The sequence below is a fragment of the Coregonus clupeaformis genome, chromosome 18, assembly GCF_020615455.1.
Source record: "Coregonus clupeaformis isolate EN_2021a chromosome 18, ASM2061545v1, whole genome shotgun sequence".
In the NCBI taxonomy this organism is placed as follows: Eukaryota; Metazoa; Chordata; class Actinopteri; order Salmoniformes; family Salmonidae; genus Coregonus; species Coregonus clupeaformis.
Genome location: NC_059209.1, coordinates 28332146 through 28355849, shown reverse-complemented (window position 1 = coordinate 28355849; position 23704 = coordinate 28332146). Strand labels below are relative to the sequence as shown.

Genomic DNA, 23704 nt, shown 5'->3' with positions numbered 1-23704 from the left:
AGAGTAGGAGTGTTGATCTAGGATCACTTTGAGATCATAATGAATAAGGTTATATGGACAAGGGAACCTGATCCTAGATCAGCACTCCTACTCTGAGGCACTCTATAAATACAAGCCCTGCTCTCAACATGTACAGGATCTCAGCACATTAATAACAGGCTTTGAGAAGTCTCTTACAGAGATTGTGTTGCCCAGTATCCAAATCAGGCTTCCAAGGAACCAGCCTGGAATCCATCCATTTTCTTTATCTCTACATTGTTGGGAAGGGCCCGTAAGTGAGCATTTCACTGTTAGTCTACACCTGTTGTTTACAAAGCATGTGACAAATAAAGCTTAACTTGAAATAGTAGATACCCCTATATATTTTTCCAAATAAGACAGATATTGTTCAGTTAGTCATATTTGCACCTTTTAAAATGGATTGTAGCCAGTGGAGGCTGCGGAGGGGAGGACGGCTCATAATAATGTCTGGAACGGAGCGAAAGGAATGGCATCAAACACCTGGAAACCATGTGTTTGATACTATTCTACTCCAGTCATTACCACGAGCCCATCCTCCCCAATTAAGGTGCCACCAACCTCCTGTGATTGTAGCCTATCGTATATGTTGTACTATAGCTAAAACTCCAGATCAGAAACAAAGAGCAATGTGTTAACTATTCAAAGCAAGGTCTCAAACACCTCGCTAAATGGAGAACTCCACTACTCCGGGGCACTTCACTTTGGCGGATCAAATGGCCATTACTGCACCAAACAAATATTGAAAACAGTACATCTGTAAAATGCCATCTAAGGAATAACTAATATAATTACTAAACATAGTGATATCATTTTAAACAATAAGAAATCAATTCATTCATATCGCTTGCCCTTTTGAGGCAGCTATTAGAGGTCTTGGGCACAAAATGTGTAAATGTTCTTGTTTCACAAATCCTTCTACAGTTCATTTATACTTGATTGATCAATAAAAAGGCATGTGCCTACAACCTGTCCAATTTGGTCTCAGGGCTATTCGTATTATTCTGTACATAAATCTGTGACAACAATTATGTTAAGCTACATTATGAATGGAATAGCAGTCGTACAATATGATATGAATTAGAGGACATATAATATCATACGTCTTACCCGGTCATGCAATAGCATACGAATTGGAAGACATGACGTATCATACATCTTTATCGGAGACCAGTTTGCTTGTTGCACCATAACAGAGAATTAACGTTGGCAGTTAGGGGAACTAATGACATAAGTTGGGTGGATTTACATAGCAGGTTAGGTGAATTGGGTTACGTTTACAATAAGGGTTAGCTAAAATGCTACAGTTGTCCCTGACGCGTCTCGAACATGCAACCTTTGGATTGCTAGACTGTCGCGGATTACGCCCACCCATCCTCCCTACTTTAGTTTCTGTCTCAAGTAACTAGACCATTAGTAGGTATCATACGTCTTGGAGGTGCTCAGAAATACGTAAAGTATATTTCGTATTGCTCTGAGGCCAGGCTGACTTCTCATGTACATAACGGTATACTATCTATAGTTCCACTTCTCAAACATTCAATATTTTCTATTACGATGCTTTAACATTGGCAGAGTATACGCAAAAGAAAAAACTCAAACCAAGTCTGATCAATCCAACGACGCACTCTACTCTCTCATTCAAATTGTAGCGTGCAGAGTTGAATGGCATGAGAGACCAGGCCGACTGGGCCACACCACAAACCATGGCCAGGTAGAGGAAGTCTGTAAAATGTGGCAAAAAAACAACAACTGTTGGCATATAAAATAAACATTTTGTGTCTGCCATCCCGACATGGCAAAAGCCTCAGTGACCGGTCGAACAACACTGATCTTTAAGAAAGAAATAAGGTATCATCATGTCAATGTGCAGAGAGGCCAGTGTGCCAGCAGCCATCTTGGAAACATTCACAGCCCCTCACCATCCCAGATATGTATTATTTGTGTAAGTGATCCTTTCTGCTGATGTGGAGAAGCGGACGGCTTATTAAAACACAAAAACCCAATACCGACCCGGTGTGTCAATCATATCTTGTGATTTTCAATGTCTTGTCTCCTCCCTCTGGCTGGCCAGTGCTTTCATTGACCCCTGACCTCTGCTGCCTGTGTGGTGGTTCCCCTCTGCAGCAGTGCAGTGTAGTGATCGCCTGTGACCCCCGCAGACTACAACATGGCTAGGCTCTCTGGGGTGCAGTTGAGATGGGTGGATGTGCTGCTTCCTCCAGGAGACTTTAGGCCCTTGGCTCCCATGCCCAGCGACATGACCCCAGCCCTGGCCGCGCCGCCCATCATGACCCCTGAGTGGTGGTAGGTCTGCTGCAGGCCGACCATCATGGTGTCGTTGGTGACTGTGCCAAACTCGTAGGTGAAGGTACCGTAGAAGACAAGGATGTCCACGGTGAAGACCCACTCGCAGATGGCTGCCGCGTGCTGGAGAACAAAGCTCTCGTGGATGAAGAAGATACCACCTGGGGAAAGAGTTAAGGAGACACAATAGCCCCGTCGATGGATGAGGAAAGGCCACATCAATAAATATATGGATGCGTCACAAATGGCACTCTATTCCCTATGTAGTGCACTACATTTGCCCAGAGCCATATTCATCACAGACCACTGACAGGAATTAGACTACGGCTTACGCGGTTTTACAGACTAGCCATTGCAAGGTTTCATTACAGAAGATAAATTACACATCACATCCCACATTAACTGTGCTTGATTGAAATTACATGATGCTATGGGGAAATGATCAGTCACCAATATCTAATAACCCGCCCCCACCCTCCACCAATCCCAGCGAGTCAGGAAGGATACTAAGGACAAGTGAGACCAGGGCTCCTGCGGCCAGCGCCACGCGGACGTGTGCCATCCAGTAGTCGAGGGCGGTGATGGCCATCCGGTAGGTGAGAACACACTGCAGGCACACGAAGAGCACACCCGCAGGGAACGCCACGCCCGCACCAACGTAGTGGAGAGACTTGGCATGGTCAACCTGCCCAAGGAGGGGGGAAACATGTTATGAATCTATTTTGTTATTGAGATTGAAAACATACATTTTTATACACAAGTGAAGCCGCTCCGAATACCCAAATTCCATTGACCATCCCCCTGAACCCACCCACTGTTACGTTCCCACAAGACAAACTCAAAATGTCGCTCACAACAAAGGGAGCTAACAAAGAAAATCACTTTAACAACCAAAACAAAACAGAAAGGGGTTCCAAAATGCACCCATGTGGGTGCCCACTGAAAGTTGGCAAAGCCTCTAGTAAGGGGTTCTAAAAGACACCCACCATGGATGCCCACTATGTTTGCCTCCGAAAAGACAAACTAAAAGAAAAACCCACAGGATAGGGAGTAAAAAGAATATGGAGCAAAACAAACACCAAAACTCAGGCTTCTTTCAAAATCACACCTCAGCTTACGTGAAGTGTAGCTCTCCCCAAAATCTTGCCCCTGGAGCACTGGGGCAGCCACTCCTAAATAGCACCTGGGCCAAAACAGGTGAAACAACTTCCCACTAACGAGATGGCAACCAGCACAGGTGTAACACATACTGACTGACGAGGTGCGCCCTACTTGCTAAACGAGCTATACGTGCTAAATTCCAACCTCAAAACATAAATAGAAAAACCAAAGCCTGTAACACCCACTCCTACCCACCCACCTCCACCCCTTGTTTTTAACCTATAGACAAACGTTAGACAACACAGGGAATCAGCAGGAGAATATAGCCACCACTTGATAATTGACAAAACTGTAAGTTGCTCTGGATAAGAGTGTCTGCTAAAAGGACTAAAATGAAAAATGATTGTGGGGTTTAAATGACATCAAGTCATTGGGATAATACAGTCACAGCTGGAGAGGGACTGGTAGCAGAGATGTGGAATCAAGATGTACTGTATGTCTAGAGAAGTAATGGAGTGAAGAGAATCACCTGGAAGTTTCCCACCATGACCAGTCCTACAGCGTTGGTGCAGCCAGACAACAAAGCGTTGGTGTTAATCCAGCAACCGTGGCTGTGCTCAATCACCTGGGCATAGCGCAGAAGGCACACCATCACCACTGGAGAGAGGAAAGGGATACGGGGAGAGAAGGGGTGGGGCAATGAATGAATGAATGAATGAGAGAGAGGGGGGGAGCAGTGAGAGAGAGGGGGGAGCAGTGAGAGAGAGGGCGGAGCAGTGAGAGAGAGGGCGGAGCAGTGAGAGAGGGCGTGGGCGGAGCAGTGAGAGAGAGAGAGAGAGAGAGGGTGGGGGGAGAGAGAGAGAGGGGGAGAGAGAGAGAGGGGAGAGAGAGAGAGGGGAGAGAGAGAGGGTGGGGGCAGTGAGAGAGAGAGAGGGTGGGGGGCAGTGAGAGAGAGAGAGAGAGTGGGGGGCAGTGAGAGAGAGAGAGAGAGAGAGAGAGAGGGTGGGGGGGGCAGTGAGAGAGAGAGAGAGAGAGAGGGGGTGGGGGGCAGTAGAGAGAGAGAGAGAGAGAGAGGGTGGGGGGCAGTGAGAGAGAGAGAGAGGGGGGGGCAGTGGAGAGAGAGAGAGGGTGGGGGGGGCAGTGTGAGAGAGAGAGAGGGTGGGGGCAGTGTGAGAGAGAGAGAGGGTGGGGGGCAGTGTGAGAGAAAGAGAGGGTGGGGGGCAGTGTGAGAGAGAGAGGGTGGGGGGGCAGTGAGAGAGAGAGAGGGTGGGGGGCAGTGAGAGAGAGAGAGGGTGGGGGGGCAGTGAGAGAGAGAGGGTGGGGGGCAGTGAGAGAGAGAGAGAGAGAGAGAGGGTGGGGGGCAGTGAGAGAGAGAGAGGGTGGGGGGGCAGTGTGAGAGAGAGGGTGGGGGGGCAGTGTGAGAGAGAGAGGGTGGGGGGGGCAGTGTGAGAGAGAGAGGGGTGGGGGGCAGTGTGAGAGAGAGAGGGTGGGGGGGGCAGTGTGAGAGAGAGAGGGTGGGGGGGCAGTGTGAGAGAGAGAGGGTGGGGGGCAGTGTGAGAGAGAGAGGGTGGGGGGGCAGTGTGAGAGAGAGAGGGTGGGGGGGGCAGTGTGAGAGAGAGAGAGGGTGGGGGGCAGTGTGAGAGAGAGAGAGGGTGGGGGGGCAGTGTGAGAGAGAGAGGGTAGGGGGCAGTGTGAGAGAGAGAGAGGGTGGGGGGCAGTGTGAGAGAGAGAGAGGGTGGGGGGCAGTGTGAGAGAGAGAGGGTGGGGGGGGCAGTGTGAGAGAGAGGGTGGGGGCAGTGTGAGAGAGAGGGTGGGGGGGCAGTGTGAGAGAGAGAGGGTGGGGGGCAGTGAGAGAGAGAGAGAGGGTGGGGGGGGCAGTGAGAGAGAGAGAGAGGGTGGGGGGGGCAGTGAGAGAGAGAGAGAGGGTGGGGGGGCAGTGAGAGAGAGAGAGAGGGTGGGGGCAGTGAGAGAGAGAGGGAAGGGGGGGGGCAGTGTGAGAGAGAGGGTGGGGGCAGTGTGAGAGAGAGGGTGGGGGGCAGTGTGAGAGAGAGGGTGGGGGGGCAGTGTGAGAGAGAGGGTGGGGGGGCAGTGTGAGAGAGAGGGTGGGGGGGCAGTGTGAGAGAGAGGGGGGGGGCAGTGAGAGAGAGAGAGAGAAAGAGAGAGGGGGAAGTGAGAGAGGGGGAGGGGAGAGGAGAGAGGGATGGGATAGAGAGGGGGGGGTAGAGAGATGGGATGAAGAGGAGCACAGAAAAAAGGGAGCAGAGTGAGTGGTAATAAATAAGACAGAACAGGAAGTCATGGAGGAAGGTCATGGATGATGAGGGGGGAAATGGAGGAAAGGCCACATCCATTATTGATTGCAGAGCCTATTTAAAGCCCTTCTGCACATACTGCTGACTAGTGGCACACACTGTATGGCTGAGACAGGCACATAAGATCAGTTAGGCCTATATAGGAAATTCTGTAAAATATTTGTTTTGATAAAAGTTCACATTTCACAGATGAACTCAGCACCCGTTTGCTGTGTCTTGGTGATAATGACTACAGTACTGAAAAGGAGATTCTGTGAGGTGATATATTCTTGACACCAATGACAAAAAAACCCAGATATAATGTATAATTACAGGTATTTAACCACCACCTTCAGATCATTATCACCATGACACAGCAAAAGTATTATTTGCACTGTTGCACAAACAACCAACCTCTCAAATGAGCCAATTATCATATTTTTGCGATATTCCAACATTGAGAAACGTGTAATTTCACAGAGGGTCTAGCACATATTATAGAAAGGATAAAGGAATCCAATCAATGAAGGAACGTATTACGCCCCACCCAGCAGACTGTCGACTAATCGTGTTCACGTTGTCATGCTGCGTCACACGGTTGCTAAGCTAATCGTCATGCAATCCCTTCTCAAAGTCAGTGTATATGTCGAGAAACATGCATATTGTAGCTTCCATCAAAGTAATTGTCTGCATCATTTCGGAAAGTATTCAGACCCCTTGACTTTTCCACATTTTCTTCGGTTATAGCCTTGTTCTAAAATTGATTAAATTGTTTTTTTCCCCTCATCAATCAACACACAATACCCCATAATGATGAGGCAAACAGGTTAAGCCATTTTTGCAAATGTATTAAAAATAAAACAAAAATACCTTATTTACATAAGTATTCAGGCCCTTTGCTATGAGACTTGAAATTGAGCTCAGTTACATCCTGTTTCCATTGATCATCCTTGAGATATTTCTACAACTTGTTTTGAGTCCACCTGTAGTAAATTCAATTGATTGGACATGATTTGGAAAGGCACACACCTGTCTATTTAAGGTCCCACAGTGCATGTCAGAGCAAAAACCAAGCCATGAGGTCAAAGGAATTGTCTGTAGAAATCCGAGACAGGATTGTGTCGAGGAACAGATCTGGGGAAGGGTACCAAAACATTTCTGCAGCATTGAAGGTCCCCAAGAACACAGTGGCCTCCATCATTGTTAAATGGAAGAAGTTTGGAACCATCAACACTCTTCCTCGAGCTGGCCGCTTGGCCAAACTGAGCAATCGGGGGAGAAGGGCCTTGGTTAGGGAGCTGACCAAGAACCCGATGGTCACTCTGACAGAGCTCCAGAGTTCCTTCCAGAAGGACAACCATCTCTGCAGCACTCCACAAATCAGGCCTTTATGGTAGAGTGGCCAGACGGAAGCCACTCCTCAGTAAAAGGCACGACAGCCCACTTGGAGTTTGCCAAAAGGCACCTAAAGACTCTCAGACCATGAGAAATAAGATTCTCTGGTCTGATGAAACCAAGATTGAACTCTTTGGCCTGAATGCCAAGCGTCACGTCTGGAGGAAACCTGGCACCATCCCTACGGTGAAGCATGGTGGTGGCAGCATCATGCTGTGGGGATGTTTTTCAGCGGCAGGGACTGGGAGACTAGTCAGGGTCGAGGGAAAGATCAACGGAGCAAAGTACAGAGAGATCCTTGATGAAAAACTGCTCCAGAGCACTGCTCCAACTTCACCTTCCAACAGGAAAACAACCCTAAGCACACAGCCAAGACAACGCAGGAGTGGCTTCGGGACAAGTCTCTGAATGTCCTTGAGTGGCCCTGCCAGAGCCCGGACATGAACCCGATCGAATATTTCTGGAGGGACCTAGAAAATAGCTGTGCAGCAACGCTCCCCATCCAACCTGACAGAGCTTGAGAGGATCTGCAGAGAAGAATGGGAGAAACTCCCCAAATACAGGTGTGCCAAGCTTGTAGCGTCATACCCAAAAAGACTTGAGGCTGTAAATCGCTGCCAAAGGTGTGTCAACAAAGTACTGAGTAAAAGGTCTGAATATTTATGTAAATGTGATATCAGTTTTTTATTTTTAATACATTTGCAAAAATTTCTAAAAACCTGTTTTTGCTTTGTCATTATGGGTATTGTGTGTAGATTTTTTTTTGGGAAAAAAACAATTTAATCAATTTTAGAATGAGGCTGTAATGTAATAAAATGTGGAAAAAGTCAAGGGGTCTCAATTCTTTCCGAATGCACTGTACATACATTTGTGTTATATATTTTCCTTTATTATTTTCCCCCTAACCCTACCACCCCTCCCCTAATTGGAGTAAACGAATGGATAACACTTAGGCTTCTACTTCCAGTTTATATATATATATATATATATATACACAATGTATTTTACAATAGTTACCTTTTGTTTGTTTTTATCCCATCCTTCAGATACTCTCAACCCCTCCCATCTATCTCTGAAGACCATCCAGATGGCAAGTTAATTATCTCACATCTGAGAAAAGATTTGTAATGTTGTACTTCTTGTTGACGAAATTCATGCTAATGTGGGGTTTTTGAGCTAGCGCCCAATAGACTCCCATTCACGCCTTGAAGGAGTGCGCTCCTTGTCCCAGAATCGCCCAGAATGCACCGCGCAGCCCATTGACGTAGCATGGGCAACGTTTCCCATCTCCTCAAAAGTATATCTGCCTTTGCGAATGTTAGACTTCCCTCTGTGAGGCACATCAATCTGCAGGTTGAACATGGTGAGATTGTAGACTCCTAAATTGATAGCTGTAAAATTGCCTAAACAAACTGCACTATCTAGCTACATTACATGCTGATATTGTATTTGGCTTTATTGTGTGTAGCTATGTTTGCTAGCTAGCTAGCTACCAAGCCAGCCAGCCAGCCCATAGAGCGAGTATTGCATTGTGGATTTTGTAGTTGACTTGAACACCTACAGATTTCCACAACAATTTTCCATGTTACTACCAACCTTATTATAACAGCAAAATGAAACATTTGTTCACCAAAAAAGAAAACTCACATATTAGTGTTATTTAACACTGTAAATTAAAGTAATGAGTGGTTTTGGGTGGATTTTTCCTTTAACCTCCAAGATATCACTGATGAATGATACAGAGGGCACAGCTTATTGTCAGTGTGAGTGAGTGTGGCTGTGGAGTGATGACAGAAGAGGGCTGCATCCCAAATGACACCCTATTATTCCCTACATAGTGCACTACTTTTGAACAGAGACCTATGGGTCCTGGTCAAAAATAGCGCGCTAAATAGTGAATAGTGTGCCATTTGGGATGGAGAAGAGACTCTTCTTACCCATGAAGGCTCCAACGTTCCCGATCAGACTGAACAGACAGCTCTCAGGGGGGAAGGAGCCACACTTACTGTAGGAGACACAAGAGGGAGGGGGGAGGAAACAACATGTCACCCAAAACACATAAGTAATGCACTCACTAGTTGACTAGGCCTATATTATGACCATGATTCAAATGTTAGGAAAAGGCATGCATGACACTGGTTTATTATAAGGTTGTAACTATTTCTCTTCTGGTCTGGTTACAAGGCTAAGACTTTGTAGATGTATGTATCACTAGAGAGCGAATGAGAGAGAGAAAGAGCGAGAGAGACCCTTGTTGACAAACAAACAAAATCAAAGTCTTCTCATGCTTTGTTGATTTCAAAAAAGCTTTGGACTCAATTTGGCATGAGGGTCTGCTATCGAAATTGATGGAAAGCGGTGTTGGGGGAAAAGCATATGGCATTATAAAATCAATGTACACAAACAACAAGTGTGCAGTTAAAATTGGCAATAAAAACACAGATTTCTTTCTTCAGGGCCGTGGGGTGAGACAGGGATGCAGCTTGAGTCCCACCCTCAACATACACAGAGTGTACAAAACATTAGGAACACCTTCCTAACATTGAGTTGCACCCCCTTTTGACCTCAGAACAGCCTCAATTCGTCGGGGCAAGAACTACAAGGTGTCGAAAGTGTTCCACAGGGATACTGGCCCATGTTGACTCCACTGCTTCCCACAGTTGTGTCAAGTTGGCTGGATGTCCTTTGGGTGGTGGACCATTCTTGACACACACAGGAAACTGCTGAGCGTGAAAAACCCAGCAGCATTGCAGTTCTTGACACAAACCGGTGCACCTGGCACCTACTACCATACCCTGTTCAATGGCACTTAAATATTTTGTCTTGCCCATTCACTCTCTGAATGGCACACATACACAATCCATGTCTCAATTGTCTCAAGCCTTAAAAATCTTTATTTAACCCACCTCCAACCCTTCATCTACACCAGTGGAGGCTCCTCAGAGGAGGAAGGGGAGGACCTTCCTCCTTAGTGAATTTCAGAAAAATGTAAATAGTGAAACATTAAAAGAAGTTATCCTTTTTGGATAAAACTATACTAAATATATTCACGTCACCAAATAACTGATTAAAACACACTGTTTTGCAATGAAGGTCTACAGTAACCTCAACAGCACTCTGTAGGGTAGCACCATGGTGTAGCCAGAGGACAGCTAGTTTCCGTCCTCCTATCGGTACATTGACTTAAATACAAAACCTAGAAGGCTCATGGTTCTCACCTCCTTCCAAAGACTTACACAGTACTTATGACAACTTCCAGAGGATGTCCTCCAACCCATCAGAGATCTTGCAGCATGAAATGATGTCCACTTAATCAAAGGATCAGACAACGAATGTAGTACTGAAAGTATAAGCTACAGCTAGCTTGCACTGCAATGCATAAAATGACTCAAAGAGAAAGACAATAGTTGAACAGTTTTTAACAAAGTAACAAAAACGGGGATAAATATATCTGAATTTGTCCAATAGAAACTCTCATTTGCAACTTTTGGACTAATGATTACACCCTAGATCAGCTAGATTCAGGCAAGAGTGTGCAGGGCGGTATTGAATGTGTCACTGTCTGTCACCTCGATTACTCAAATTTCTCTCTCAACCTGTACACTTACGTTGTAAACTTTTCATAGACTAGGTTGTAGCAACCTCATGATAGGTATAGCGAAAATTTGAGTATCATGTAGTAGCTTAAACCTATCGATGTTATATTGAGCTGGGTGAATGGAATATGAATGAGTCATCCAATATGTAGTAAAAGGAAATAAGGCCATGCTCATAAAAAAAGAATCGTCCTCCCTCATCTTAAACGTCACCGACCGCCACTGATCAACACTGATTGAAGTGTATTTAACAAGTTACATTAGTGATGGATCATAGCTAAGCTTTCCCTTGGATTCACCTGGCCAGTCTGTCATGGGAAGAGCAGGTGTTCCTAATGTTTTGTACACTCAGTGTATACAGCGTATTCGGAAAGTACTCAGACCCTTTCCCCACATTTTGTTACGTTACAGCCTTATTCTAAAATTGATTAAATATTTATTTTTTCTCAATCTACACACAATACCCCATAATGACAAAGCGAAAACAGGTTTTGAATTCTTTGCTAATTTATAAAAAAATGAAACAGTATTACCATATTTACATAAGTATTCAGACCCTTTGCTATGTGACTCGAAATTGAGCTCAGGTGCATCCTGTTTCCATTGATCATCCTTAAGATGTTTCTACAACTTGATTGGAGTCCACCTGTAGTAAATTCAATTGATTGGACATGCCATGAGGTCGAAGGAATTGTCTGTAGAGCTAAGAGACAGGATTGTGCCGAGGCACAGATCTGGGGAAGGGTACCAAAACATTTCTGCAGGATTGAAGATCTCCAAGAACACAGTGGCCTCCATCATTCTTAAAATGGAAGAAGTTTGGAACCACCAACACTCTTCCTAGAGCTGGCCCGCCCGGCCAAACTGAGCAATCGGGGGAGAAAGGCCTTGGTCAGGGATGTGACCAAGAACCCGATGGTCACTAACAGAGCTCCAGAGTTCCTCTGTGGAGATAGGAGAACCTTCCAGAAGGACAACCATCTCTGCAGCACTCCACCAACCAGGCCTTTATGGTAGTGGCCAGACGGAAGCCACTCCTCAGTAAAAAGGCACATGACAGCCCTCTTGGAGTTTGCCAAAAGGCACCTAAAGGACTCTGACCATGAGAAACAAGATTCTCTGGTCAGATAAAACCAAGATTGAACTCTTTGGCCTGAATGCCAAGCGTCACATCTGGAGGAAACCTGGCACCATCCCTACAGTGAAGCATGGTGGTGGCAGCATCATGCTGTGGGGATCTTTTTCAGCGGCAGGGACAGGGAGACTAGTCAGGATCGAGGGAAAGTTGAACGGAGCAAAGTACAGAGAGATCCTTGATGAAATCCACGCAGGAGTGGCTTCGGGACAAGTCTCTGAATGTCCTTGAGAGGCCCAGCCAGAGCCCGGACTTGAACCCGATCGAACATCTCTGGAGAGACCTGAAAATAGCTGTGCAGCGACGCTCCCCATCCAACCTGACAGAGCTTGAGAGGATCTGCAGGGAAGAATGGGAGAAACTCCCCAAATCCAGGTGTGCCAAGGTTGTAGTGTCATACCCAAGAAGACTCAAGGCTGTAATCGCTGCCAAAGGTGCTTCAACAAAGTACCAATTAGGAACTGGCTAAAAATATTTGAATCAGTTACAGAACCCATTGCTTTCTATGGTTGTGAGGTCTGGGGTCCACTCACCAACCAAGAATTCACAAAATGGGACAAACACCCAATTGAGACTCTGCATGCAGAATTCTGCAAAAATATAAATGTGTACAACGCAAACAATGCATGCAGAGCAGAAATAGGACTTTACCTGCTAGTTATCAAAATCCAGAAAATATATCTTAAATTCTACAACCATCTAAAAGGAAGCAACGCTCACACATTCCATGACAAAGCCATCACCTACAGAGAGATTAACGTAGAGAAGAGTCCCCTCAGCCAGCTGGTTCTGGGGCTCTGTTCAAAAACACAAACAGACCCCACAGAGCTCCAGGACAGCAAGACAATTAGACCCAACCAAATTATGAGAACGCTAAAAGAAAACTAGAAGAATTAACCAAAAAACTGAGCAAACTAGAATGCTATTTGGCTGTAAACAGAGAATACACAGTAGCAAAATACCTGAACACTGACTGACACAAAATTAAGAAAATCCTTGACTATGTACAGACTCAGTGAGCATAGCCTTGCTATTGAGAGAAGCCACCATAGGCAGACCTGGCTCTTTAGAGTCCACTGACCACAAAATGAGGTGGACACTGAGCTGCACTTCCTAACCTCCTGCCAAATGTATGACCACATTAGAGATACATAATTCCCACAGATCACACAGACCCACAAAGAATTTGAAAACAAGTCAAACATTGGTCAACACTGACCGCGCGTGCGTGCGTCATCGTGCGCATGTTGAGTTTGTCTAACCCCACCAGACGCGATCAGGACACACAGGCTGAAATTTCTAAATGAACTCTGAACCAACTATATTAATTTGACATTTAGCTAGCTAGCTTGCTGTTGCTAGCTAATTTGTCCTGGGATATAAACAATGGGTTGTTATTTTACCTGAAATGTACTAGGTCCTTTTTTTGGGCTGGATCTTTGTAGAATATCAACCCATTTTGAGTCACACAAAATCGTGTGTTCTTTACTCCCGACAATTAATCCACAGATAAAAGGGGAAACCTAGTTAGTTTCTAGGTTGGCAACCAACTTTAAGATGCATTACTGCAACCAACTGGACTGGAGTGTGGACCTTGTTCATCTTTCAATCACCCACGTGTGTATATGCTCCTAAAAACCAATGAGGAGATGGGAGATGCGGGACTTGCAGTGCGTCAAGCGTCACAAATAGAAGCAAGTTCTATTCTAGCGCCTAGCTACGCTGACACTCGTTGACGCGCGCGAGCAGTTTGGATGAAATGATTGAATAACATGCATGTGTACATTTATTTTGCAACGCTCGCGCACACAACGCGGCAGGTGTGGTCAGCATGAAAGGCGAGAGAGAAGGAATGTGAGACCTGATGAGGGGGATGTCCTGCATGGTGCAGCACGTCTTGGGGAAGCCTGGCCTGGGCATCTCCTCTGTACATGTCACATTGTAGGACCTGCACACAAGATACACCATTTTGGGAGGGAATTAGCCCTTTTTTGTTCAGTCAAGCAGATGATATTCTGTAGTATCACGTCAATGTAGGCTATAAATCCAAAGACAAAACTGGGTCTTCTTTACTCCCACAATGTTTTAAAAGAAACTCTCACTGAAGCATCACTCACCAGTTCTCCACAGGACAAACGTGATGGTTCATCACAGCCATGGCGTAGCTGTGGGGGAAAACAAACACATCAATGATTTAAAATCACAACATTATGGGCTGGTTTCCTGGACATACATTAAGCCTAGTCCTGGACTAAAGATTGAGATTTTCCATTAAGCATGCTTTTTAAAGTCCAGGACTTGGCTTAATCTGTGTCCAAGAAACCGGATCTATCAATGTTTCTCTGTCAATCACTTTGTAATACACCCTTAGTATGGAGGTCAAATGTAACTGGAGCCTAGTATTTGAGAACTCACACTATCCATATTCCTGTGATGGAGAAGGCAGAGAGGCTGACAGGCAAGACGATCCAGGCAGTCATTGGGCTGGCAGTGTGCTGGCTTTGTCCAAAGCATGAGGGAGAGGAGGTCTTTAGGCTGGACAAGGCAGACAATGAGGGGACACTAACAGGCTGGGAGGACAGACATGGGTAGGAGGACAGGGGGATGGCACACTGCTTCTGTTACGCCACTCGATGCCTGCAACCAGCAGCTGTCTTTACCACAGAGCAGGGAGTGAGAGAGTTGAACAAAAGGACAAATGTAAGGTGGGGGAGCAGAAGAGAAAAGAGGGGGGAGGGGAGAAAAGAGGAGCAGACAAGAAAAGAGGGGGAGTAGGGGAGAAAATTGAGGGGAGTAGGTGAGAAAATAGAGGGGGAGCAGGTGAGAAAATAGAGGGGGAGCAGGTGGGAGAAAAGAGAGGGGGAGCAGAGAGAAATGAGAGGGGGAGCAGGGGAGAAATGAGAGGGGGAGTAGGGGAGAAATGAGAGGGGGAGAAAAGAGACCTTTCGGTTACTGGCCCAATGCTCTTTGTCAAAATAACCCTTTGTCAGTATAACCTACAGAAGAAAACAAAATCTGATTGTTCATTAGTAAAATGAATGTGTTGACTGACGTTATAAGCGGTGTCATTTTGCACAGTGTGCAGTTTCGACCTTAGTTCATTCTAATCCTTGTGAGTCTGAGCGAAGAATGATCCCACTGCAACGTCCAACTAAAACAAGCTCTTGGTTTTCCATGATCACATTAGAAAATAGACTAAGACTTAGGTTAAAGGGGTAGTTTCATTTTCAAGTAGTACTGTAATACAGTACATTTTCTACAATGTGGGGGCGGAAGAGATACTGAGCACCCATCTCAGTGACAAATGAGAGAGGCCATTGTTTCCTGATACAATTACACAGGGAATAGATAAGGGAGAGGTTGATGACAGGATATTTCCTGTCTAGGCTTGATCAATTTCCATATTTAGCAGGATATCTCTTCTCAAGTCTCACAATGATCAACCCCACTGTCACTGAAGCATCTGACTTGGTAAGGCCAGGGCAGGGGTCTCTATCGTAAGCTAGGCTAATTCATTTGAGGTCCACCTGCAGCAAGCAACACATTTTGGGTTATCTAGCTGACTGGTGTTGAAATTGAGTAGCTATGATCCATTGTTGCACTGTGGCTTGCATGGATGATCAGATCATCATCATTGTCAGAACACCGGCTGTGTTAGCCAGCTATCAAGCCAACGTTAGCTAACCACTAGCTAACTAGTTAATTAAAGCTATTCTCAAATGGTTGGCAGTACACCCTGCATGTGTGACAGGTAAACTAGCTACCTACAGTAGCTAGCTAGGTAATGCATTTTATCCTACTAATTAAATCGTTCCTCCTAGCTAGCTTACGACATAGCAAACATATTGCGTATGGGCTAGTTAGCGAAACAAACTAACGTAAGCTAACCAACAGCTAAATAGCTAGCTAGTCAACACTGCTACTAACTAACAAGTTACTGGTACACAACCTCCGCTTTAACGCGGCAGTAACGTTAGGTAAAATGTATTCACTGACAGACAGCTGGTTTATGCTGGCTAGGTAATTATTCTCCCCTTTCTCCAAAGCAAGTAGCTTGTTAGCCAGCTAGCTGACTGGCTGGCTACGGGCTGACAACCGAACAAAAGACAGAGGGGCTAACGTTAGTGGTGCCTGACTGGCTAGTTTTGACCCCCACCCCCAAGCTATTTTATGCTAGTTAGCTTTTGACACAAACGGTACGTTTACGCATGCAAGTTAAACGTCCACAACAGTAGCACATATAATGAAAATCACTATTTACATACCCAAGATCCCGCTATTCCCACCACGAACATCAACCTTGGTTTCCCTTCAAACGATCCCCTCTTTCGGACCCCACCACTCGATTGTGCGTGCCACTCAAGAATAATAATCTTCTTCTTCTTCTTCTTCGTCTGTGGGTTTTATGGCAGACTACATCCAAAAGTTGTATAGGCCCTTTTCACGTGACGTCAGACAACTTCCGTTCTGCCGCGATGCAGGTTATGTTTACATCCGGTGTCGCTTAGGAACGCTTAGCTAGTAGCACATCATTATGGAGTTCACCCAGTCCCTTTCACATCTGCCACCAATACGACTTAACGACGTAGAACGACTTGCTGACAAGTGGTCCCTTACTTCAAGATCGAAGCTTGATAAAGGCTACAAGTTCTTCGTTGAAGGTTACCTGTTTGATTATGAAGGTACGTGTTTATCTTTATTTAGCTTAAATTAGCCCTATGCTAGCGAAGGTTATGAGCTGACGAGTTTCTGTTTTGCAGCCTCTTTTTAATATTACTGCTGTTTGTATCGACCGTAAGATAAGAGTCAGTAATGTATTAATGGCTAATGCTGCGCCCTTTCTCCCAATCACTGTATTGAAACAGTCTCAAGTGTAGTTAACGGTGAGGTGACAGTGAGAGGGCGATGTTACAGGTCCATGAAGAAAAATGAGGAGGCTCATCGGCTTCAGGTTTCTCAGATAAACAGTTCTCTAACATTATGATAAGATAGGTTAAGATAGATAAGTTTTCTTTTTGTTGTGTTTTGCTGCGGTTGCAGATTTAATAAGAATGATTCCACAAAGTTCCACTGTGGATCAGTTTGTTTCTCAGTCTGAGCTCTGATTCTGTATCATTAAACTTAATACACAACGAAATTCTTACAAACCGATGTGGGTTGTTGACGGCAATAAAGACTGGGAAAGATTCTGTGATAACTCAAAATGTTCAAATTTTCGATAAGTGTTGGCACTACTTGTCAAAGGTTTCAGAACAGCCAATTTTTCTTAATTAAAAAAAGAAATTGGGTTTTGAAAATTGTGTACAGTAGTTTATAATGAAACGCAGAAAAAAATGTTTTGTAAGTACAGCACTAATTGTTATGTCTCTATGAACAGGTTACACTAGACTCTGCAGAGGTTCCTGTGGTACTCAATCACATGTCATGTTCCTGCTCTGCTGGGAAAGCACTATGTAATCACATAGTAGCACTTCTTTTTCAAAGTGCTCACTATGTTACCATGGGCTTTAAGACAGTGCCATTGCCTCTGTCATGCACCAGCGCACTGCAGACCTGGCACCGGCCTAGGACACAGGTCAGACATTATTTGTTACACTGATGCAGAACTTTGCAGTTTGTATTGACTTTTGACAATGTATTGTTCATCATTATTATATCACAGGGAATTGTACCAGAGGCCACCAATGATATGGCGGTGTGTAAACCAGCGGCTAAGAAAAAAACAAGTGTCAGAGCTGGTGTGAAGTGCACACTGTACCGAGCCTATGATGGTGAGTCTGAATGAGCCCCCGCCTGTACTAGAGCACAAAGACTTTAGTGCATTTCTAAAATAATACAAACATAAAAGTGATTATTATTTGTTACTTTTTATATAGACTTTCAGTGGATATTTTTTTATTTGTATTAGAAGCATGTACGAGACTGGATGAGTGTGGTTGTCTTTTTTAGTGAAAAAGATAAGGTGGCATTTAATGAAATCTAAACTTGACATATCTCACTTTCATGCCAGGGCCTATTCCGGATCCTCACGTCATGGCCAGTGCTGAGAAACTGAAAGACATCCGTCCACAACCAGGGATTTGCAAATTGCTGCACGGGCTTGAGGGCCTTAATTTGGTGGACTCTAAATTTGGCCCTGTGCCATTTGGGTCTGTGCTTTCTTACCAGTGCCCTCTAGAATTAAGTAGAGATATTATTAAACACCCTGGTGCCAGTGAGTTTCCTCAGTTGCCTATTGAAGGTTACAACTTTAAATTTCCCATTGATTTTGAGCCCAACTACATACAACAATGTCATTTGGACAGCCTGATTGTGTCAGAGGAGATGTCTGCTGCTATTGAAGCAGAAACAAGAATGCAGTCAGAATGCCAGCTGTGGAGCCAGGTACGCAAACCCCGACTGACAGCCAGCAGATTCCGTGAAATATGCCATGTTCGTGGGGGAGTTGTCTGCCAAGGCTTTGGCAACCCGCATTCTGAGAGGAACTCCTCAGACAGCTGCTATGAGAAGAGGGTTGGATCTGGAACCTGAGATACTGAGGCAATATTCTGATTTTTGTGATGTCTCTCTGAAACAATGCGGGGTCATCATCCACCCTGATTCACCTCACCTTGCAGCCAGCCCGGATGCTAAAGTCTTCTGCCCAACAGAAGCACCACCATTTGGTCTTGCTGAGGTTAAGAGTTGCGATGTTGAAAATGTTACCCAAGTTAAACACCTGATCACAGTTAAAGGCCAGGCCTGCCTTAAGAAGAGCCACAAATACTACTATCAGGTTCAAGGCCAACTCGCCTTAAGCGGACTTCAGTGGTGTGACTTCATTACAGATACCCGCACTGACTTCACAGTTGAGAGAATCTTTAGGGATGAGGAGATTATCCACTCAATGCGACAGAAGCTTGATCATTTCTATTATAACATCTACATGGATGTCTTCTTAAGTTATAAAACATAAGGCAGAATTTTATGTGTAAATAGTGTTAAGGTAAATGTGGAAGGTGAACCTTTGACATTTTTTTCTTTAACTGCAAATTAACTTGTCATATACTGTATATCTCCTATGTACTGAAACACACATTTTGAAAAGGATTGTGATGTAAATGTCGACATGTTTTTCTTTAACTGCAAATGAACTTAATTGTGTTATATACTGTATATCTATGTATTGAAATACAAATCTTGAAAAGGATTGCGATGTTGTAAATGCTCTTACCAAAATCAAAAAGGATTGGAAGCAGTTGCTTGCAAACATATATTTAATAGTTCCATCAGTGCCATGACACATAAGCACATAACATGGTTAATAGTTGGATATTTTTACAATATATCACATTAGGTTCATTAATAGCTATGAAAAAGTTATTACCCTTAACAAAAACATACAGTATAACATTAGATCAATTAAATTACCAACAAAGTTAATTCATATTTAAAAAATTTTGTACATACAATACAGTAATATAAAAGTACTTCTATTTACAGCCCATCTAGCTTACTCAGGAAATATACAACTTCCAGTTGACAAAAACATCAGACTGGTTTGTCTCCTTTAATGTCAAGAGGTCCCTGATAGTTCGACATGAGGCAGCAGATGGCCCACAGCTGATTCACTGAACCCACTGTGGAAAGAGGAACAAGCCCATCCCAGATATGGTACTCCTTCACCCTCCGTATGGCCCTCTCGACTAAAATCCTCAGCCGGGCGATGGCCTGGGTCTTAAGAGTGTCCTCCCTGCTGAGCTGAGGAGATTTTTTTTAACATTCAGCTTTGACCAGGAATCAATATTTATCTAGCTATCATGCACAACAGTATTTGAATAGGTGAGTTACTATACATTCATGAATAAACTAACTGCCTAACAAAGGGTTAGATAGCTAGCTAAGTAAACTTGTTACATTACAGCCAGGCAGCAATGTAACGCTACCTTTAACGTTATCGGTATCTGGTACTAAGTTGTTGTTAGCTAACGTTAGCCCACTTTTAAGTAACTAAGGCAGTGAACAATTATGAATTAACAATAACGTTAGCAAGTTACAAACCATTGCATATACGTAAACATTATTACTCTTAACTTTACTAATTTAACTTAAACGTACCTTTTGGAATTTCTTCAAGTAGCTAGCTTGCTAGTTAGTGGTCAACAGTTGTATTTTCGTTGAGAAGTCTCAGGTTACGGGCGAACGGAAGTGAAGTTAACCTGCTACGCGGAAAGGCGGAAGTTAGATGACGTCATCGTGAAAAGGGCCTAACTGCCGCCACCAACTGGACGACTTGAAACCAAAAATAAAATTTAAATAAATAAATCCATACTTAATAGTGATTCTAACAATCCACCTTAATTAAAATAGTACATTGCAAAAACAAACAAAATTCCCACTTCATCCTTTTATTTCTCCATATCTCCCTTCTCAGGCTCTAGGGCCTGAGAAGGTGGTACGGCTTTTGCTAATATTCCATGTAACTCCTTTGCTGTGAAATCTTTCAGCCCCAGGAACCGCTCTGCCGCAATCACAATGATTTCAATCTTCCTAGATCTTTTCTCCACCTTGGCAGTGCCATTTATCACCATTGCGATAAAGGCCACAAAGTCCAACTTTTTAACCTTTAAAATGTCAGGATCCTCTTTGTGTAAGACAACCCCTGCAGCCATCAGTGAAGGCCTATCCACTACCATGGACTCTTCTGGTGCAACATACAAACCCTCAACCATTTTCACAGCTTCTGCATATGAAATGCTCTGTACAACCCTGATTCTCTTTTACCCTTGTGGGGCATTCAGAAGACGTGGCCTCATGATTCCCACCGCAATTACAACATGTCACATTTTCTTCACTTTTATAACACATAATATGATATTTTCCACTTCTTGTACATCTCGGCTTCTCCCTTCTGCAAACACTTTATACATGACTAAAAGCGTTACAATGTTCTCACTGCATTGGTCTTGGGATAAATGCTCTAACTCTGTAGTTAATATACCCTAACCACACTTCATTAGGGAGAGACTCCATTTCAAAAAACAAAAGAACAGATAAACTCTTCACTTTTTCCCCATTCACCACTCGATTCATTCAATGTGCTTCAATCATTCCAGGAATATTTTTCATCTCTTCCAAATCAACTTCCCACGAAACACCAGATATAACCCCCTTAACATTTACATTTTAGTCATTTAGCAGACGCTCTTATCCAGAGCAACTTACAGTTAGTGAGTGCATACATTATTATTTTATATATATTTTTTCATACTGGCCCTCCCGTGGGAATCGAACCCACAACACTGGCGTTGCAAACGCCATGCTCTACCAACTGAGCTACATCCCTGCCGGCCATTCCCTCCCCTACCCTGGGCCAATTGTGCGCCACCCCATGGGTCTCCCGGTCGCGGCCGGCTACGACAGAGCCTGGATTCGAACCAGGATCTCTAGTGGCACAGCTAGCACTGCGATGCAGTGCCTTAGACCACTGCACCACTCGGGGACCCTTAAGGGGTGCCATGTTCCGTAGCGACACACACAACACTTCAAACTTATCAAATCGATTAAGACCCAACACACATTCCTTCTGTTCTGCAGAATCACAAAAAGTCAAAACAAGCCGCCTCTCGTGATCCTCACCTTCACTTTACCCAGCACTCTCTCCACCAGTTTGGATAACTCAAATGGTTTCTTCAAGATTGGTACTCTGCTCAGCTGCTCCTCATTAACAAATCGTACTCCTACTAGATACGAAGGGACATTCTCATCACTGTACACTACTTTGCTCCGTTTCCATTCTTTTGGACAATACTACAATTCTCCTTGATTCTACCGCCATTATATTCAGATTCCACTTCATCATCCGCTTCTGCCACCTTCCGTGAAGCCGTTTCCAGCAAAACCCCAGCCTCCCCTCAAGAACTGACACTGTAACTGTATTTTTTTAAAGAGACAAATGGATGAATGACAATGGTGTAATGAACTACATTACCCATCAACCTAATAACTAGAAAAGGCCGGGCCAGGACGACTGTGCCTACACCTGACCAATGAACATTTTATTTCCCTAGACGTCACATGCTAAAATAAAATAAATCTTCAATTATAATGCCGCGTTAAAAACAATAATGGGAACAACTGAGACATAAACTGAACAAGTTCCACAGACATGTGACTAATAGAAATTTAATAATGTGTCCCTGAACAAAGGGGGGGTCAAAATCAAAAGGAACAGTCAGTATCTGGTGTGTCCACCAGCTGCATTAAGTTCTGCAGTGCATCTCCTCCTCATGGACTGCACCAGATGTTACCCCATTCTTCCACCAAGGCACCTGCAAGTTCCCGGACATTTCTGGGGGGAATGGCCCTAGCCCTCACCCTCCGATCCAACAGGTCCCAGACGTGCTCAATGGGATTGAGATCCGGGCTCTTCGCTGGCCATGGCAGAACACTGACATTCCTGTCTTGCAGGAAATCACGCACAGAACGAGCAGTATGGCTGGTGTTATTGTCATGCTGGAGGGTCATGTCAGGATGAGCCTGCAGGAAGGGTACCACATGAGGGAGGAGGATGTCTTCCCTGTAACGCACAGCGTTGAGATTGCCTGCAATGACAACAAGCTCAGTCCGATGATGCTGTGACACACCGCTCCAGACCATGACGGACCCTCCACCTCCAAATATAAACCCGCTCCAGAGTACAGGCCTCAGTGTAACGCTCATTCCTTCGACGATAAACGCGAATCCGACCATCACCCCTGGTGAGACAAAACCGTGACTCGTCAGTGAAGAGCACTTTTTGCCAGTCCTGTCTGGTCCAGCGACGGTGGGTTTGTGCCCATAGGCGACGTTGTTGCCGGTGATGTCTGGTGAGGACCTGCCTTACAACAGGCCTACAAGCCCTCAGTCCAGCCTCTCTCAGCCTATTGCGGACAGTCTGAGCACTGATGGAGGGATTGTGCATTCCTGGTGTAACTCGGGCAGTTGTTGTTGCCATCCTGTACCTGTCCCACAGGTGTGATGTTCGGATGTACCGATCCTGGGCAGGTGTTGTTACACGTGGTCTGCCACTGCGAGGACGATCAGCTGTCCGTCCTGTCTCCCTGTAGCGCTGTCTTACGCGTCTCACAGTACGGACATTGCAATTTATTGCCTTGGCCACATCTGCAGTCCTCATGCCTCCTTGCAGCATGCCTAAGGCACGTTCACGCAGATGTGCAGGGACCCTGGGCATCTTTCTTTTGGTGTTTTTCAGAGTCAGTAGAAAGGCCTCTTTAGTGTCCTAAATTTTCATAACTGTGACCTTAATAGCCTACCGTCTGTAAGCTGTTAGTGTCTTAACGACCGTTCCACAGGTGCATGTTCATTAATTGTTTATGGTTCATTGAACAAGCATGGAAAACAATGTTTAAACCCTTTACAATGAAGATCTGTGAAGTGTGATGTCACGAGAGGCTGTGTCCTGGAGGGACGTTACATCCCCCTGAGGTGGCTGCAAACCCAGACAGCTATGGCTCCATCTGCTGGTATGGTCGGGAACTCCACCCCTCTATGGCCAATCTTCCCACGCAGCTGAAACAAATGAGGAGCTGATGAGCTGAAGGTTTGGGAAGGGAAGAGACACAGTCTCCAACCTGGGCTCTCTGGAGGACAAGAGTGCTGCACGTCCACTTCCATGAGGAATATAAGGATTTGGAGATACTTACCTTTGGGAAATACTCACCTTTGGATATATGCACCTGTGGAAATACGTGAGAGACATTTGGAAGGACTTTTTTGCTGGGTTGGCCACTAGCTGCAACGTGGACTACAGTAAGGCTGGGGAAAAGTTATCTGAGCGAGTGAGAATTATGACTTTGGATGTGGAAGAGACATCCCTGAAC

The 23704-nt window shown here is 44.9% G+C and overlaps 1 protein-coding gene across 2 annotated transcripts; it reads right to left on the bottom strand.

The window, feature by feature from the left end:
* Positions 1-515: 515 nt before the first annotated feature.
* LOC121530661 (transmembrane protein 150A) lies at positions 516-16278 on the bottom strand. Of its 2 annotated transcripts, none has more exons than XM_041835794.1 (8): positions 16109-16278; positions 14259-14497; positions 13961-14008; positions 13705-13791; positions 9050-9117; positions 3956-4083; positions 2833-3010; positions 516-2486 (listed from the first exon to the last, which is right to left on the bottom strand). In XM_041835794.1, exons 2-8 carry the CDS (start codon positions 14321-14323, stop codon positions 2182-2184), a joined length of 879 nt encoding a protein of 292 aa, XP_041691728.1. In that variant the 5' UTR covers positions 14324-14497; positions 16109-16278; the 3' UTR covers positions 516-2181. The 2 variants fall into 2 exon arrangements, with proteins under 2 accessions (XP_041691728.1, XP_041691729.1); XM_041835795.1 differs by having other exon boundaries at positions 14259-14493.
* Between the last annotated feature and the right edge of the window lie 7426 nt (positions 16279-23704).